This window comes from Cupressus sempervirens, chromosome 4 (assembly GCF_028749045.1).
Source record: "Cupressus sempervirens isolate cs-2001-9-10 chromosome 4, ASM2874904v1, whole genome shotgun sequence".
NCBI classification, from domain to species: domain Eukaryota; kingdom Viridiplantae; phylum Streptophyta; class Pinopsida; order Cupressales; family Cupressaceae; genus Cupressus; species Cupressus sempervirens.
The window spans coordinates 733,575,637-733,596,340 of record NC_143121.1 but is presented as its reverse complement, the minus strand read 5'-3'; the positions used below and the strand labels follow the sequence as shown (position 1 = coordinate 733,596,340).

Genomic DNA, 20,704 nt, shown 5'->3' with positions numbered 1-20,704 from the left:
TCTGCGGTCAAACAGGAATAATTGACAGATCACATGATTAATACCAATATCCTCTATGGTCAGCCTTGATAGCGTGCTTGTGTGCAAAGTAACATCAATATGAAATACTACAGTCTGAAATCAGACTCAAGAGTATAACACATAAGATTCACAAAAGCTTGTCTATCTGACACACACACACACACACACACACACACACATTTATATATATATATATATAAAATCTGAACCTCTACTTTAACGAAATCATGCAAACAAAAACCTGAGCAACTATGGTAGCCTTGATACAGAAAACATACAGATGCATCGGGAGTCTCCAGACAAATATCAAGCCTATGGAAAATGAAGTTGTAGAGTATATGATGGCAATGAACAATACAAGTCTATGTGATAATTCACAAAGTGGAGAAATTGCTCAAATAATCTTCAGATCACGTCAACCATTAAAAACAAAGTTAAACAAACAAAATTGGATTATCTACGAAGAATGACAAGTCAGCAAAGGAGGTTTCAAAGACTATATGCTATCCATGATGTAAAGACTAATCTACTATGGTCTCATGTGATTGAACATATAAAAGCTATGAGTCCTAATGATAGGCAGCGGTAATATGTATGGAATCATTAGTGGCTATGAACTCTTTCACTGCAGACAACAACAAATACTTGTCAGTGCTGTTTATAATTAAAATAATTATCAAGCGGCTTGAAGATGACAGACTGAATACCTACTAAGCATCTTGAATAAGCAGCAGTATAGAAAAATTAGTTAATAAAGGCTGTGGTTATCTTCTGGAATGGTGCGATGTTTTATATTTGGAAGGTTGTGTTCCCTTTATGAAGGTTCAAAAGGAAGATATAAAATTGATAAAGCCAATTCTCAAAATGTGAAGAGATGTGTAGATAATATAAAGTCAGAAGTGATGAGCAGAGGAAAAGATAAAAGATAATGAAGAAAGAATAAAGAGATATCTATATGAAATGAAGAAATAATAAAAGGGAAGTCAACAATAAATAAAAGAAAAGAGTGTTTGAAGAACAACAACAAGTGGAATGGGAGACCTACACAAGTATGTGTTAATATGAAATGGGGTTTTGCTCTTTTCATATGTACGTCAATTGTCAAAGAAGGAAAACAACATTCATCCTGCCAAAACAAGATGTATGTGTGTCATTTGGATGGAATCAATCACTTTACCTATCACATGAAGAGGATAGTGTATGATGTGGAAGTAAGTATTTTATGTGAAAATGATATTTGAAAGTAAAATATATAATGTGCTTTGCATAGAATATTGTGAAATAGGATATATATATATATATATATATATATATATATATATATATATAATCATTTACATATAATATTTGTCAAACATAAAGAGATTCATTATGAGAGTATAAAAGGCAAAGATTAAGTATAGTTATATTTTGACTCCTCTACATCATTAAGTATTATATTACTGAAAACATAAAATAATGAGCTATAATCATTTATGCTGTTGTTAGTAATAGATATGAGTTAAATTACTAACATTCTAATTTGTCTTATAAGAGCTATGTGCCTTGTTTTTCTCCCTCGAGAATGCTAATGCAGGAAGAAAGAGAAAAAATGAAATTTGGAGGGATGTTGACATTTGAGGCAACCTTAAAAGAGAGAGAGAGCATATAGGGGATATGATTCAATCAACCTTTGGTGATCATCATCATATTAATTCAGAGGCAGTAAACCATGTTCTGATAGATTCACTAATGATATAAATTTGGAATACATAGATTGCAAGATGTGCATAATATAGGTTTAATCAAAAGATCAAACAAATACCTTTTCATGAACAAAGGAAATTTGAGTTGTTGTGAGACATTAATGAAGCTTTTAAGAATTCATTTGAACCATCTACAAGTCTCTCTTTGATGAATGAAACTCGACATATGAGTTGTAGATTCATTCATGTGGCACAATCACACTCAAACAAGATATTGGCATAAAGAGCAAGTTTGAGAAAATGGAAGGACATGTTCACTTCTACTGTTAAGCTAAATGAATGTTTGGATCTTCAATGGACCAAAACAACAAGTCAGAATTTAGAAAGGAGTTGTCATATTTGATACAAAATTGTTCAACAATATAAGAATGAGTAGGAATTTCACATTGTGGGGGGAATAATAGCAAATATTACATTCCTACTTGAACCTTCTTTAGAGGGGAGATGTTCCATCCTCGTATAATCTAAGAAGACAATTTTTGAATCTTCATGTGCAGATAAGTATTCTTATTTTCTACATTTATCTACTCATTGTAGTCTCTCTCTTATTTGTAATTCTACACATACTACAAGGGTTATTTGCCTTGATCTTTTCCTTTATGTTTGAGGATGTTCTTACAGGAAAAGAAGGTTGGTACTTTACACAGGATACCAAATATTGTGCAGACTAAATCTAATGGTAGTAGCTCCAAAGACCTTGATGATCAAGATGGCTAAAGTGTGGCTCTTGAAGCAAACATCTTTGATGATTGAGATTATGAGATTCTTCTACATTAAGAAGTATGGCACTTCTTCTAAGCCAATGCGGGAGCTTAGAAGATTAATACTTAGAGGGAGTCTAGAAATACATGTGTATGAGTGTATAATTTTGATGGGACTACTCCAATGCATATCATGAGGAAGTATTGACTTTTCACTAGAAAATCAAAAGATTGATATCAGATTCTTAGCGAGTTTGACATGCATCCTTGGGTGAAGAGAGCTTCTGAGGAAGTAACTAGAGGACCTGACTTCCCAAGATCAATGTTTAGAGGGAGAATTTTTGAGTTGCAATCCTTTGTAAATGATATCTTCTCTATGAGAAGTTCTAAGTGAAATTCCTTGTAATGCACTTTTTTGTGAGAGAGAATTGAGGTGAAAGCCTTATACCACCCTCTGACTTGGTTCATGGTGGTTACTATTTCGCATATGATATGTAATGAAGGTGAGAATCTTTCATTAACATATATAAATAGAAGTTAATCATTTTAAGATGGCAATCTTATAAATCGTAGACCTGTTATCATGATGTACTTCATTAAGTTGTTGTCCCAGAGTGCTGAAAGTCATGATAACGAATGTGTCATAATAGACTTCATTAAGTTGTTGTCATAGAAAGATTAACTTTTTGCAATTGTGTGTTATGAAAGGTGACGATCTTTCATATGTGTGAGGTCACTATTGTAAGGTGATGATCTTATCAATAGTTGATCTATCTCCTAACACCAAAATGTGTTGGAGCAAGTGTTATCATGGTTCTTCGATTCAGATTTTGTCGGACACCTTGATAACTAACTTATCATGGTTCTTCGGGTTGGATTTTGCCGGACACCTTGAAAATCAATTGTGATGGTTCTTAGGTCCAGATTTTGTTGGACACCATGAAAATCAATTGTTATGGTTCTTTGGGTTGGATCTTGCCAAACACCATAACTTAAATCGTCATAGACCACACTTAAAGTGGTGTTTAAATTTTGTATTATAATCGCTTCTCTTTTTTTCACTAAAGAGGGAGTATTGAGAAACTTAGCCTTAATATGAATTGAATATCATACTGAGATGATATCTCTTTATATACTTGAGAACATAATGTGTTGTACAAATCCTCCCTAGCTAAGAGGAGGGAGTTTTAAGATTATAGCTACGATTGGATTGATTTAATCATAAGATACAATGTTGATATATATATATATATATATATAAAATATTATAATTATACTACATATATATAATATTATAAATATATTATATTATATATTATACATAATACATATGCTATATTGTGATTTACATTATTAATATATATTAACTAATAATGATTAATCATAGAGACATGTCTCCTACTCTTATATTTATAAAACATATCAATTATAATGGTCATGTTAGTATATTCGTAGAAAAGATCCATGTTACTTAATAGTTTGGTGTGGTTTCTATTTTATGGATCCCCTATTACTTAGAATTCTCGTCTTGATTTTACTTGGATTAAAGTCCGTGTTAGCTTTGTTGATGTGTTTGATTCTAAAATGAATAAGTTCTTGTTTGTTTTTTCAGCTGAAGTCCTATGGTTCCTCTGCAAACAGAGAAATGATGAAGATTTCCAAGGTAAGAAGAGGGAATTTACTGAGTTTAGTAACAAACCCACTTGTCATTTTTTCGTGACATAGGTATCTGCTGCATTAGAGATCCCTAAGAGCAGATTTATGATCCTCATTCGGGAAGGAGCCGTTATCATCTACAAAGATGAAAACCAATCAATCCACTACTTCAACACATACAACAACATGCTCGATTAGAATGAACTGGAGATGCTGAAGCAGTTGGTTAATGATAGGCATTAATATTGAGAAGGAAAATGCAAAGATCATCAAAACTAATGGGCCAGATGCACCTAGCTGGGAAGGAGCAACATAATCTCCTCAGGTTGTTGATCCTCCCATTGGAGCCTTAGCCAGAGATTATGGAGAATGCAACAATAATATCAATGGGTCACAAGACTCATGATATTTTATAGAGATCTTGTTCCATCTATACTATAGTTTTAAAACTCTTGTAGCATATCTGTTTAATGTGTAATGTAATGTAAATTGATAATCTCTGATATAGTCTTAAGATATAGAGCTTGATTAGATACACTTAGTTTACTTTTTCTATTTGTAGACATTGACAGTCTATCATTTCTAGCTTGTAATATTTTTTTAAAGGTACCCTTAATATAAAAAAGGTGTTAGGATTAATGAGACAAAAATAACAATTATAGGCAAATATAACCAATATCAGAAAATAATAAATCGCACAAAAGAGAACACAAGACACAGATTTAACATCCAATCCTTGGGCTACGTCCACCAAACAACGAGTCCAATATTCTTATTATCTAGTGATTACAACTTGATTACAATCTGTAATCGCTTTCAACTCAATACCGCCGCAAGAAGCTACAATCTCATTATACATTATGAAATCCCTAACCCTAAGCCATTTGAAACAAGCTTTTTGTCGCTTACAAATTAGGGCAAGAATAAGCTGACCAATAAAAAATAACTTCTGACACCTTTTACACTAGTAAATTCATTTTTGGCTTCCAGGACCTCGCAAGACCCCTTGAGAAAGGTGGCACTTCCCTGAAACTCTTGTAGTAAAATCTGGGGGGAAACCATGTTGAATGGTGTGGGGAAAAATTAACCTCCGAGTCTAGTTAGGCTCCACATCACGCAACAAAAGGTAGAAATCCCAAGATCTTGAGATATCTTACCTTATTTTGCATGTTGAAATTCCCAACTTGTTTACTCCAATTTCTTCAACTTGGAGGCGAAGTGAGTGAAGTTATTTATATTAAATATAATGTTTAGTTATACTTCAAGTTATATTTTATATAAATACTATCAGGATGTTTGAGAGTGGTTTCAAGTTCATAGTAGTTATAATAAATATTTTAGAATGTGGGAGTTTCAAAATAATACTAGACTTCGCGAAATTTCTGGAATTAGCATGCCTTCATCAATATTATCTTCCGCAACTTTTCTAGTTTGCCAAATTTTAGGAATGATCACACTTTCATGCCTTCATCAATATTATCTTCCACAACTTTTCTACTTTGCCAAATTTCAGGAATGATCACACTTTCATCAGCGTTATCTCCCTCAACTTTTTTTTACTTTCCAAGATAAAACTAAAACTAGAACAAGGTTTTCAAAAGATTCTTACTCACTTCATAACAAATCCTTTGATTTCAATTTCACCTCCTTGACTAGTTTGGCCTAGCATTCACCCATATCCATGACTGATTTGACTATCCAACGAGCCAAAGTTGCTCAAACTCATCACAAGACTTGGAGACATAAACACTGCTACCAACTAAGACCACCACCACCACTACTACTAAGCGAAAAGAGGGGGCCCCCATTGCATGATGTGAAAATCTCACTACAGGTTGCTTGTTAAAATCTTCATATTTGTGTTCAGTTTTGTAGTTTACCGAATTTTTATGAGAGCTATTGCTTATTGATTTGAGTCAGTCTTCAATAATAACTTGCAATTTGTTTATATGGGTATAGTTGGATAAAACATTACAAAACCACATGATGCTTAATACACATCACTATTGTGGTATAAAATATTACTCCATTCAATTGGTGTTTCTTTTGTTTGACACACAATTCTGGGCAAGCAACACAAGTTAGGTGTTGTGATAACATTTTATTAGTTGGCACAACACTTGTTCCCAACCCTTATGGTCAATGTGTTTTTAGCAGAGTTGCCAGAAACTCCTCTGTCCCTCCTTGGGCACACGTATCCTTGTATCCAATTTGGAAACGTATTCAATACTACCCAGCTACACATTGAATATTGTACCCATGTCTGACTAAAAAAACTTGATTTTCCAACCGTGTCAAATACTACATAATTTGATTTCCAAGATTTAGCATAAATCTTCCCAAATTTAAATTAAAAAACTTTAGTAGTACAATTGTTTTAAAAAAATGGTATAAACAAAACCCGCACCGAATGGGAAAGACAAATAAAATGTTTTTCTATCCAACAACCCATTTTGTTGGGTATCTTCTAATGCAACTCTAGTATTTTTGCATATTCTAAAGTGTTAAATTAACTTATAAATATTTATGTAGCATTTGTGTGTCAATATTATTGTTTTGAACTTGAAGTAATGAAAAACTCCTCTTATAACTTAGAAAACTGTGTTAAATATATGTATATGTGATATATATTAATGTTGTATCCAGCCGTATCCATATTGGGGATCTTAAAAAATGGCCGTATTCGTACCCGATACCATATCTATATTTCTATCCGTATCCGTATCCATGCAAGTTTGGTTTTTAGAGAAGTTGAAAGACAAAAGCAATACATAATTAGTACTGAATTTTTTATTATTGTATAGTTTGTACTTTGAAGTTCCTAAGTTATCTATTTCTCCCCCTGGCCCTTCGAACTAGGCAGATTTCAAACTGGTCCTTCGTCTTGGTCTTGGTTCCCTTTTGGGTTCCATGTGGGTTCGAACCCAAGCACTGGTTCCCCCAGGCCAAACCTAGGTACAATTCCACTGAAAAAATTCTATAATTTAGGGCAGAAAAAGATTATTACAGAATTTGAATAAATTTCTTTAACATTACAAAACAAAATTTGTTAAGTTCAGATGTTTATTACATCAAATTAAACTAGCCCTCAAATTTCTTCCAGTGGAATTTTTATATCTAATTGCTAATAATGACCCTTGCCTGATTAATTGGAAGCTTTGTATAGTAATAAATCATATTTTAAACATTAAACAATATCTTTAGTAAGTGATGGGAGTTGCAAGCTGCACATATAACATTTTTCAAGTAGGATGTTAGTTACAAACAAACTCTCTGTACAATGAAAATGTAACAAGCACTTGACAACTTGGAAAGCAGGAATGTTATTTGTGTAGCTGATCCCATTGACATTGGCACTGTTTGTGAATCCACTAATGCCTTTGATTAAGAAGAAGTAGATTTAGATAATCCATTAGATGATTGAAACTTAGTCTGAAGGTCTAATTGTTGAAATTCAAAACAATGATATTTGAACTAAATATTATTTTAATATTTTGGTGTTGATAATAGATATGATGCTATAGTTACAAGTTTATAGTGTTTTGGTTGTATTTATGACACTTTGTGTCATTCGAATCTTAATTCATTTTTCTAGTCTGGATACATATGTGTATTTATATTATTTTTACATATTTTTGTACTAATGAATCCTAACGAATCCAAACCCCATTTCAAAAATTTTCTGTACCAGCAAACTGGTTCGTCGAACCCGAACTCGAACCCATTACTTAAATTTGAACTGTTTATCCAATCTTGTTTCTAATTGACAAATTATTTATGCATATTTGCATTTGGCCTTGAGGTCAACAAGTAGAGAGCAGGGAATGGGTAGCAATGTAAAGATGTAATCTTCTTTCTGGCTAGACAAATTAGCTAGATTTTTTTTTTCCAAGTCTCTTGTCATTAGTTTTGTCATCCTTGGTGAATAGAAGATCATTATTGTGCTATCTCACTTGGTGAATAGAAGATCATTATTGTGCTATCTCACTATCTTTATAAGTTGTGCATATAAGTTGTGCTTTTCTTTATGTTACCCTTATAGGCTTTAGTGTGAATCATTGTAAACATTCTTCTTGTGAAGGTATCAAGAAAAATGGAGTAGTTGTAATTTTATTTGGAAAGAAATGCTTACCGTGAGGTCAATGTGTAGTACATGTATACCATGGATAAAATGCTTTGTATAGTAATAAAATATACTTTAAACGTTAAACAATATCTTCAATTGGTGATGGGAGTTGCAAGCTGCTTATATAACATCTTTCCAGTAGGATGTTAGTTACAAACAAACAAACTCTCTGTACAATGAAAATGTAACAAGTGCTTGACAACTTGGAAAGTAGGAATGTTATTAGTGCAGCTGATCCCAGTGAGATTGGCACTGTTTGTGAATCCATTAATGCCTTTGATGAAGAAGAAGAAGATGTAGATTTAGATAATCCATTAGATGATTGAAACTTAGTAATATTTTAATATTTTGGTGTTGATAATAGATATGATGCGATAATTACAAGTTTATAGTGTTTTGGTTTTTTTGACAATACCATGTGGCATTCTAATCTTGATTCATTCTTCTAGGCTGCATACATATGTTTATTTATATTATTTTAACATGTTTTTGTACTAATGAATCTTAATAAACCCAAATCCCATTTCAAAAATTTTCCATACCAGCAAACTGGTTCTTCAAACCCAAAGTAGAACCCGTAACTTAAATTTGAACTGTTTATCCAATATTGTTTCAGATTGACAAATTATATATACATATTTGCATTTGGCCTTGAGGTCAACAAGTAGGGAGTAGGGGATGGGTAGCAATGTAAAGATGTAATCTTCTTTCTAGCTAGACAAATTAGCTAGATTTTTTTTCCAAGTCTCTTGCCATTAGATTTCTCATCCTTGGTGAATAGAAGATCATTATTGTGCTATCTCACTATCTTTGTTAGTTTGTAATGCTTTTCCAAGTCATATTCTAGCTCTAGCATAATGTATTGGGTCACAAGCATATTTGTTATGCTTTTCTTCGTGTCACCCTTATAGGCTTTAGTGTGAATCACCGTAAACACACTCCTTGTGAAGGTATGAAGAAGAATGGAGAAGTTGAAAGTTTATTTGGAAAGATATGCTTACTGTGAGGTCAATGTGCAGTACATGTATACAGTGGACACAATGGCAAGAAGTGATCACCCTTATAAGAAGGGACTTGAGGGTAGGTGTCTTTTCATGGACCCAACTGACAAATTGACGACATAGGGCCCAACATGTAGATGATGAGGATATGATGGGTTTATCTAATGAGGAATAATACCACTAGAGGAGTATATTTTCGGTAGTAAGTATTATGTTCCTATTGCAATGCGTGTGAAAGTGAGTATAGATGTGGTCGACCTTTTTATGAATCTTGAAAAAGGAAGTTATAGCTTGCAATGGGTGGGTTGAACAAACAAGGCTTGTCAAAATGGCAAATTTTGGGGTACATAAGAGAATGAGATTTCCTCAAAAATGAAGTTTTGTATTCTGATCCATGTCTCGGATTTTGTATTGGGGTTCAATTGATTTTAACTTTAAAAATTGTGTCTGGTTTTGTTCGTTTTTTCTCCTCAAAAATTATGTCTGGATTTTTTGATTTAATCCTCAAAAACTGTTTGAGTTTGTTGATTTTTTCCCAAAAATTCATGGCTGGTGTTGCTGGTATTAAGGTATTCTGATTTTTTATGAAATAATCATTAGAAGTTTTTCGCAATTTTTTCACAAAAATTGTGATTTCTTACAGTTGTTCTAGATCGGGCCTAGAATTGCCAGAGCAATGGTCTGAACAAAAGGGTTCATAGATTTTTTCTCAAAATTGGGGTTTCACTTTCATATCAGTGTCTTTGGTTACAAGGAGTAATACCTTTGTTTTCCAATATTAGGCTGGATGTTTTGTGATTATCTTGGTTATTTCTAAAAGTTCTGCAAATTCAAGGACGGTCTGAGCAGCAGGCTCATGTCGCAGAGTCTTTTGAAGAGATGCGGGCAGCCTCATATTAGAATAATAATGCAATGTTTCTATAATGGTCATTGTAGTTTCTATTTTGTTAGTTCGTTTCTGTTTTAGAAACTCTTTGTTTGTAATTTTCTTTTTAAGGAGATCAGATCTCCTTCATTTGTACCTGTAAGCCAACTCAGGTTGTAAGTAAGAGGATGTTATAGCACCTGGTGACCTTGAGATCCCTTGCCACTTGGAAAAAAAAAATATTAATTTTGATTTGCATTACTGTTTTTTATCTGTAACCTGGTTTGGCCAATATAAATATCTGTTCCTGAATTTCCTATGCATTTGCACATAGTTAACAAATTATGCTGGACAAGTTGTAGAAGCTGATATTGAGACAATGTAGGACTTATTAGCATCTGAGACATAATTGATTGGATCTTTGATAATTAATATATTATGATTTCAAATAGTTGCCTAGTTTGGCTACTAGAAAGAAGTGAATTCATGAACGCATGTATTCAAGTAACTGATTCAAATCTTTTGATCTTTGTATTTTCCTTTAGTTACTGTATGCGAATTATGCTTGAAGAGGTCCCAAAAGATAATTGGCTATGTGAGGGCTGTAAGGCAGCAGCTCAGATTGGTAATATGAGAAAAGGAGAGAGAACTCAGAATTTAATCTCTAGGACAGTTTCTTTCAGTAGCAGAAAGCAGAGTCCTAATGAAAGTTCACCTTCTAGATCTTCTTTTAAAACTGATAAAACTAAACCTGATCCCGAAAGAAAGAGAATTCTAGATACGTCTAGCTCCCAGTCGTCTACAAAAAGACGACCAGAGAATTCAGACATTGGACCTGCCACCAAAAAGCAGGTAGTTGAAGCTAGAAGTGTACAACAGGGTATTTCAGGCTCAAATGCAAAGCAGGTTATTGAAGCTAAGAGTGTACAACAGGGTATTTCAGGCTTAAGTGCAAAGCACGTACTTTCTCGTGAGAAATCATTCAAATCAACAGATGGTTTTAGAACAAAGCAATCTGTTTCAGGAGCCTTGTCTGGAAATCACGTGAGCAGTGGCCATCATATTAGTGGGAAATCCTCAGCTGCCACAGGGGCCCAGTCACCCAGGTTGCATGTAGGGATGCAATCATCAAAGAGCAGATTCACTTCTGTCAACAGTTTAACCTCTGATTCTTCACCATGTATTTCTGGAAACAGCAATGCAGTCGCACATGTGTCATCTACTTTGATAGATAAGGCAACATTATCATCAAAGTTGGCAGATGTTAGACCATCATCTAGCTTGTCTTCAAGATTAAGCAACACGACAAAGCTGGTTACAACACCAAAGACCAAAAAAGACTCTGGTGATGTTAGTGGACAGGCTTCCATATTTAGAGAAAGAAGTAGCAGTGGGCATTTTAGCAAAGTTATTAATGATTTTAAATCATTAAAATCTAAGGCAAGCATAAATGCTTCTACACCTGTAGAACCAAGAATTTTGCCTAACCTGCAAAATGGAAATTGCAATCAAACCAAAGAAGCAAGGGTTGGAAAGCCAAAAAAAGATGGATCAGATTCAGTGATGAGGAAATCTGTATTGAAATCTGGAAATATGGTTGATGATTCAAAGCCTGCTGTCAATGATACAGCTGCTAGTCAGGCAACCATCACACTTGGGTTGTTGAGGAAAGATACATGTAAATCTACATCAGCAACAGCAGTAGCTGAAGAAAAGTTAGTTGTTGCCTCAAGTCCTGTGGTGGCAAACATCATTAAAGAAGAATCTGACCCTACATCATGTTCAGGTAATCTGTCTGATGCCAATCAAGTCTCTCTTTGAGTACTATTCCCTTAACTTTATTTTCTTTTGTTCTGATAGTTAAGTATATGTATATTTCTTAGATTTTATGCATGATACATTTGATTTTTAAATTGATCCATGTTAGCTAGTCTATTATCACCAATTTAATGTGATGGGTTGGGTGGCTCAGGTATCTCACTGCCAGCTATGATTACACTGCCTATTGTGGCTAAAACAGGTTCTTTGGGCATAAAATCGGAGTCACTAGCCACTGATTCTCACCTTTCGTCTGAACAGTGCAATATTGAATCAACATCTGGATCAAAATCGATGCAACTGTCAAGTTCATCTGGTTTTCCAATAGATAATAAAGACTGTAGCAGCCCTAATGAAAAATTAGTCAATATTGGTCTTCAATCTCCGCGGAACAGTGTAAATGATGACAAAGCGAAGACTTTTGTGTCATCTTGGACAAGGACTGTCTTGCCAGATGCAACAAGTACAAGATGCTATAAGTGTAAAGAATTGGGCCACACAGCTCAGTTTTGCTCCAACAGGAGTTCTGTAAGTACTTCTAATAATAGTCTCCGAGTATCAACCCTAAAACATTCTGCTGCAAAAAGTTCAAGAGAGGTGTCATGGTCAAGTAGTGGAATGTGGAACAATTCTTCAGAAACTATTGTACCAAATGACAAAGTTGTCTGTGAGAATGATGAAACTTCTGAGCCAAGATTCTTGCCCTCAGATGGGCAAGAATTGGAGGGACGTGCAGAGAGTAATTTTCTTGGGCAGCTGTCTGCCAATGATGCTGCTCTATTTTCTAAAGAATCTGTAAGGGTTTCTGGAAAGCTTGATGGTGAGAACTATATGAGTCAAGAACTCTCATCGTCAAACTCTGATCTTGTAAAGGATTTGTCTAGTGGATCACAAGATATGGCATCTGATCATTGTAAAGATTTTATTATTAATCAACCTAGTACAGCTGCCAGTCTCAGTGGGGAGGCTCCTGCTTCTCCCATATTTGGAAAGAAGAGCACAGGGAGCAACAATGCACAGGCACATTCATCTCAGAAACTGTATTTTGATGGCGATGGACCCCTTATTTCTCCTGGGGACTACTGCAAGCTCTCAGTTACGATGACTAATACCATACGTCCAATAGAAAGCACAGTTACAGCCGTTAGAAGGAACATTCCTTGTGACTTTTCTGTTTTTTCAAATGGAAGCTATCCTGGCAAAAGCATGCAACCTACTTATCAGCAGCCCGCTCAAAGTGAAATTGCAAAGATGGCAGCCCTTCCCGAGCACAACTTTTTATGGCAGTATGATATCTTTTGTAATCTCTAAATTTTTTCTGTTATAGGTTGTGTCTCTTGCTATATTTTTCTCTGTATTCCTGTGCAATAGTATAGATAATTCTTACAAATTTTTGGGATGATGATACCTAAAATCGTTAATGGCGCAGGGGTGTCTTTGAGGTACGAAGCAAGGGAAACCCCACCAACCATTATGATGGATTACAAGCACATGCATCAACATGTGCTGCAAGGAAGGCCCTGGATGCCACAAAGAAGTTTTCTTCTAGTATCCTATTGGAAGAAGTACCTCGCTTGAGCTCATGGCCAATGCAGTTTCAGTATAGTCCTCCAAGTGATGAAAATGTTGCACTTTACTTCTTCGCAAAAGATCTTGAAAGGTTTGATCATTTGCATCCTTTTTAATTTACTGGCATGTTATTATCTTGACCCTTCTGATTAGTTACTTTTGAAACACAATGTCTCTTTCTTATTTTTATAGGTTGTAATAAAATATTCACATATATTGTTTCTCAGTCCCTTATTGAACTCGTCTTTGCTACTCTATTGTTTATATTGTTGCCTGACAGTTTCACTTATATTATTGACTGATTGGGTTGTTTTTTAAAAATGTCTCTTACCACAGTTATGAGAGATTCTACAAAAGGTTGCTGGAGCATATGCTTAAGAATGACTTTGCACTTAGGACAACTTCTGATGGTGTTGAGCTTTTGATTTTTCCATCCAGTCAGTTACCTGAAAAGTCTCAACGTAAACTATGTTTCTTGCTTAATCCAACATAATAAATCAAAATGTCTTTGTCATAAATGCTACACATAATTCATAGACAAGGATTCTTATTGAGTTACTTGTTTGTAATGTATAGAGTTTCTTTGGGATTGACCTTGAATCTCTATTAAATAGTTCGCACTTGAGCAAAAAATCTCTGTTTCTTGAAGGAAATTAAACAGGATACAGAAATAATGAAAAGCTTTAAATGACTTAATTGATGAGTGAACTCAATAAAGTTGCATCCTGTTGAGACTCAATTTTTCTGTTTTATGCAGGTTGGAATAGGCTTCTCTATTTATGGGGTGTTTTCAGGGAGAGAAAGGCAAATTGCATCGATTCCTCAGCTAATCCTCATGAGAGAATCAATGGACAGCAATCACCAAATGTTATGACTTTAGGTAATTTGAGTTCCAAGATTGCAGCAGTACGAGTTTTACCTTCAATGTCAGTAGCTGGATTCTCAGAGAGAGAGGACATAGATATTGATATGGAAGGTGGCCAAAAAGGCCCTTTAGCAGAGAGGGATGCCACTGGAGGTGCAAAGCCTCAGATCTCTTCTTTATCACCAATTTCTTCGCCTTCAGACAAAGGAAAAATGAAGGGGTCTGATGTCCAAAATGCATCAGATTGCATTGAGCAGAAACTGCCTAACTTGCAGAAGAATGCCGAGTTGACTGGAGAAGATAAACTATCATTTAAAAAGCATTCTCCAAAGTTATCTTCTGAATTTGAACTACATTCAAAAGCTTCATACATGAATAAGGTACATTGACCTAATATTTCAGCTAAATGTTTGACTAACTTGGTGCAGAAACATATAGCCCAATACGCAATACCAGTTTTTAGTTTTTTGCTTGTTCATACCACTGGACAACTTTTGTCCACCTATAACCATGATTAGGGAGTGCTGCAGGGTACAGTAAACAAATGCCTGTAAATAAAATTATTTGTATAGTAATAACCTATTAGATTCTGAAGCTATAGTGTATGGAGTACGCTAAGATCATCCCAGTATGTTGGCTGTATGTATGTATGTATGTATATCAGAAGACCTTGCTCTCTTTCAGCAGAAACTCATGCATGTTGAAGACTAATGAAGTGAATCGATTTGGAAGCTTAGTTTTACAGAGAAGTGTCTAATTGCTATGTTTTGTGATTTAATTTCAACAATGTCTTTTCTCTGAGGTAGTTATATTTCTCTATCAAAATCAATTACTGTAGAATTGTCATAACCTATTGAATTCTGAAGCTATAGTTTGAATTTTTGCTTCCATATTCCAACTGTGCTTTTGCACTTTGTTTAGTGGTTGATGGTTTTTCATTCAACCATGAGCCATGCTGTCAACAAAAAATAAGTGGGAGTTCGTATGGCATAATTTGGTCGTCATTCTAAGTATCATTTGAAGAGAAGAATGATTAGGGGAATGCCATTATATCATGGCACTAGTAAACTTTGGCATAAGAATGGGGCGCATGGGTCCCCATCTTCTCTATTCCCACATTTTTTGGAGCCCTATCCCTATTCATAGAGACTTGTGCACTACTCGGAAATGGTGCTCCCATCTCTTTACGCATAATTCCATGTCACTTGGCAACTGCGTTATAAGCGTATGTTGCATGTATTGCAAGGTTTACATCATGAACAATAACACCCACTACTAAAACAATGTCTTATTCCTATTCTCAAGAGTACCTTTGCTTTTCTTTAGAGTTGCCTTTTGTTGTGCTGTTGGTTCCCAAAACCGCAGATTGGAAATCCAAAAGCTTGCCACTTCTCCGATAGGATTCCACAATCAATTCTGGCCAACAAACGAGAATCAACTTGATTCTCTTGCTCTTCAGGCTTCGCTACACCTAGGTGGGTAGACCTTCTTGAACCTGATCACTTGGGTCAAAGCTTTTCTATAGAGAATTTAAGCCTTGGCGTTCTCCTGCTGGGAAGTTCCTTACTCAATTAAAACGAAATTGAATGCTGAGTGTTTGAATTGGTTGGTGTAATATCCCCTACTTAATGTGACCATCCAGGTCAGTAGATTAGCCTATGATAGGAGCTTCTGTAGGCTAATGAAGTGATTAGGGAGCTCATTTGGCAGTATTTTCAGGAGTTACTATTTTTAGTAAGTCAATGGGAGTCAAGTGATATGGAAATTTCTGGTGTTCGGCTTGGTGGATTTGGTTGAGCTCTTTCTGACAAGCTATCATACACGGTATTTTGAGTTCGACTCTTATAGAATTTTAATGCCGAAGTTAATTTATTTTATTATAAAGTGATAATTAAATAAAAGGCTTATCAATTAAGTCACTTTATTATAAGTTGTTTTAAAAAGGTGTTTCCCATTTATCCCACATTGCTTATGCAAATGAAGTCGACTTCCTTAAGGACTTTATATTCTCTTGGCTGGAATGAGTCGAGGCATGCTTGGATGATATTATTATTATGCTATTGGATTTCCGGGAAATCTAATTGTTGGGCTTGGAGGACGAAATCCCTCTTTGCTAGCATTCTCTTCGCTGCTGAAAGACATAGTCAGGAGGATTATCGAGTGTTTTCATTTAGGAAAACACAATGGGATTTATTGGTGAATTCGCACATAGTAGAAGTGAACCCTAAAGTTCAGGTCAAAAGTTGCTACAGTACGCGTGAATAGTGATTTTGCTTCAGTGTGTGTGAATAGTGTTTTGCTACAGTGTGCATGACTAGTGTTTTTGCTAGAGTGCCATGAATAGTGCTGCTACAACACGCGAACAATGTTGCATTGAGTTTCTTGTTCACTCTCGCTGATTAAAGGGTGGGGGACTGTCATTTCATCAGCAGATCACTGCGGCATCTACTTCCAGGTTCCTTCCATCATACTGTTCATTTTGGGCATTGTAATTGTTACATATTAGTCTGAATATTTGCTGCAGCCTATAAGGCAATTGTATTTAAACATTTCTATTGCAAAATAAATATTTTATCAGCAAATAAGGAGGTTCTAGACTTTGCATTTTCATCGCTGTATGTTTGCTAAGTGTTTGTCAAAATGCCATGTTGAAAATAACACTCTAATTGATAATACTTAGTAATCTGCAAGTCTCCTCAAAAATCAAAAAAGGGTGGTTATTGCAGTTAGATGTTTTGTATAATGTTTGTCAATAATGGATTTGATGCTTGTCAGAAGGACGTTATAGATTTTCTAACGTTAATAATAAAAAGACCAGTGCCTTTGCTCATTCGGGCAATAGAGTCAACTTCAGTGAAAATTTTCACCTGCAACTTTATAATGTTCTACGAACTTATACTACCAACAATTAAATAATCAAGATGCAATAGATCAAATATATATGCAATCTTAAATTAGTCTAAATTGAACTTAAACTCCTCTGGTAGGGAGACAAACTGGACACAGATATAGAAACAATTTGATATTTCACAATATCTGTGATGATCGAGTTTAAGATGCTAAATGATCGTGTCCACTTATCTGACATTTAAATTGTACTCAAAATTCGAAAAATAATTACGAAAGACGAATCATCTGCAGCTTAAATATCCATGCCATTTAAAAATAAACAAAGGACCTTTTATTTTATTATCAAAATAAAATAATTGAATTCATATTACAAAGTCATGTTATTGCTCCTTATTCCTCCTTACAAGTAGATAAAAAAACTTTTTCTTCAGAATATGAATGTTCAAATATGTCTTTTGCAATTGTATTGTTTCTTCCTTTTGTATCTCCTATTTGTAAATAAAGTGTCTTTTGAAATGAAAAGTTACAATCTATTTATTTAAAAGATAATTCCCTTTTAAGTAATCCCACTACTTTGTTTATTATTATCTTTTAGTGTGTCTTTATGACTTCAACCTTGTAATTCATTGGGTTCATTGTCTTATAATATAATTGATTCTTTGCAATGTTATATGGGTGTCATCAATTATTATACTTTTATTGGCATAAACTCAATATTATTTTCCTGAATGTTAGATTAACGGATGATAACCTTTACCCACATTATCAACAGGAATTGCTTAAACTTTAAATAGTTTGAAACTTTGATATATGTTGATTTAATGCTGATTGACCCGTGCCAAACAATCTCTGCGATATATGTTCCTCTGGTTCCAAGGTTGTAGGGAGGTATTATCCAATGATGAAGATGAGCATAGTCCTGGACGTCAGTCTCTAGATTGGTCAGACACTGTACCAATCTTTCCAGGCTATGACACTCCTCCAGTGGTTCTCGACGACGATCTATGACTTGGATTGTCCATAGTTATATCCTTCTATGACTGATTTCTTTGTACCAAGGAAGGATCCTTAGTCCTTATCTTGGTTTTCTTGGTTTTGTGTTTGTTTTTTCTTAGTCACTGTTTGGTGCTCTTGGTTTGGCTGGCTCTTTTGTTTGTATACTCAGTCCAATAAATCCTTGTGGTTTTTTGTTGGACATTAATATTCTTATCTTATTGTACAGTGCTCATGCATGCTCCTCCATTGTAGACGGCTTCTCTTGAACAAACTTAACCATTCACGCGTCTATACTCAGATGGATTTCTTTAGAACTTATGCACATAATTGTCATTCCTTACTAATGTGGCCTGTTCATCTCTGAGTCTGATTACAACAAGACCATGGCTTTCTGAAGTCGATCATATATTTATCATGGTGATTCTGTCATTGTTTTCCTTCCTTTCCAATTTATCGCTGTCTTGATTTGAATGGGGTTTGGGTTTGATGATGATTATACTATAGCTTTCGATTAGGCTCCACCAAATAAATATTAATGTGTACCTGGTCATTGTCTTAGTACTTGGAACACATGCTCCAAGGCCATGGGCTGTTGCCTCCTCGCATGAGGTATCATGTGATTTGGAACTTGATGATTGCTGTTCATACAGATACAATTCATATTTTTGTATTTCTATTCTGCTGAAAACGTTGATCACAGGGTCACCAAACATCTGCATCTTGTGCGCTATATCCTTGGATATCTGATGACTGGTCCATTCCATATTTCTGTTCTGCTTTTGTGCTTTCCAAATCCAAGGGTGATTAAGGTGTGTTGATGTTTCTATATCATTATCACTTCCACATTCAATCTGCTGCTATGTATTTCTTCATACAAGATACTATTTCAAACACCATATCATATACATCTTTTCATTTTTCTAAGAATGGCATTTGTGTGGTCTTTGACTTCCGTTATGATGTATCTCTACACAACTTGTCACTTATAATCACCTTTTGTTCGTTGTTGTATATGCATCTGTTGCTATTGATTGAATATCGCATGTATACAACACTTCTAAATTGACCAGTGACTAGGATTGTTGAATTACTTAAAGGAGCAATGATCCAAGGTTATACTTCTTCAAAGCTCAGATTTAGGGACGGATTCAGGTTTGAGCATATGGTGGAGGCTAATGTGGATATCAGTAGGCAGACGGTGGAGGCTAATGTGGATATCACTAGAGTATGGAAAATAGAGCAACAATAGTAATCATAGGGAGAAAAAAATAAGGGCAGTAAGAACAGTACATGAATGGAGACCATAAAAATGAGGGTTCCATCATGTTCAAGGGTAAAAATCTAGGATTATAGTTCGGGTTCAGGATCGAGGACTAGTTTGCTAGTATGGTAAATTTTTGAAAAGGGGTTTGGGTTCACTAGTACAAAAACATGTAATATACATACATACATACATAATGGTGTTGGTTAGAATAATATTTTGTAGGCCATACAGTGGAGGCTAATGTGGATATCACTAGAGTATGGAAAATAGAGCAACAATAGTAATCATAGGGAGAAAAAATAAGGGCAGTAAGAACAGTACATGAATGGAGACCATAAAAATGAGGGTTCCATAATGTTCAAGGGTGAAAATCTAGGATTATAGTTCGGGTTCAGGATCATGTTCAGGATTGAGGACTAGTTTGCCAGTACGACAAAATTTTGAAAAGGGGTTTGGGTTCACTAGTACAAAAACATGTAATATACATACATACATACATACATACATATTTATGAAGCCTAGAAGCATGAGTTAAGATCAGATTGTCACAGAGTATCATAAAAACATTCAAACAACAAAGACACCATGAAATTGTAATCATGGCATCATGAATTATGATCATACCATCATAGTATCATATACTTGAAGTGGAACATCAAAGATTAAAAACATTAAAATGTCAAGTGATAAATCATAACATCTGGTTCAAGTATCATTATTTAAAGTTCTACTAATGGATTAAAAATTAGTTGACTCACTAATAGAGCTTAGTCCAATAGGATCAGCTGCACCAATAATATTAATGGTGTCAAAATCTGCAAAGTCATCAAGTGCAAGCCAAGAAGTGGAAGCATCCAAGTCTGCAAGTCTGCACTTATATCCCACCTCTGCGTTGTTAATGTTTTTGTAGTAGAGAGAGAAATCATTCCCACCTGAGTCCTTGCATGCACTATTCCTAGTGTTATAACATGAATTAATATTAACTACATAAAATTCATGACCAATATTCAATTATAAAATACTTCTCTCTTTATTGCCTAAATTTTCTCACACTCCAAAGAATGTTCTGCATCACAAAATTAAAGTGCAGGGAGAGAGTGAAAAATTTGAACACCAACACATCCTCCAAGGCTCTCTTCAGCTACACATTCTTACAAGAATCCCTCATTTCTTGCATTTCTTTTTCTATTCTGATTGTGGGTCTTTACTAGACCCGCTCTGCTACCA

General features: G+C 34.8%; 1 protein-coding gene across 7 annotated transcripts in view; it reads left to right on the top strand.

Annotated features, from left to right (window-relative positions):
- The window catches only part of LOC149563438 (uncharacterized), a 123,384-nt gene that overhangs the window by 72,365 nt on the left and 30,315 nt on the right, over nt 1–20,704 (top strand). For all 7 annotated transcript variants that reach the window (XM_089826693.1, XM_089826696.1, XM_089826692.1 and 4 more), the window contains 5 exons: nt 10,661–11,901; nt 12,088–13,219; nt 13,363–13,593; nt 13,839–13,963; nt 14,260–14,747. In XM_089826693.1, the coding sequence (XP_089682819.1) occupies nt 10,661–11,901; nt 12,088–13,219; nt 13,363–13,593; nt 13,839–13,963; nt 14,260–14,747 (3,217 nt within the window). The remainder of the gene's footprint in view (nt 1–10,660; nt 11,902–12,087; nt 13,220–13,362; nt 13,594–13,838; nt 13,964–14,259; nt 14,748–20,704) is intronic.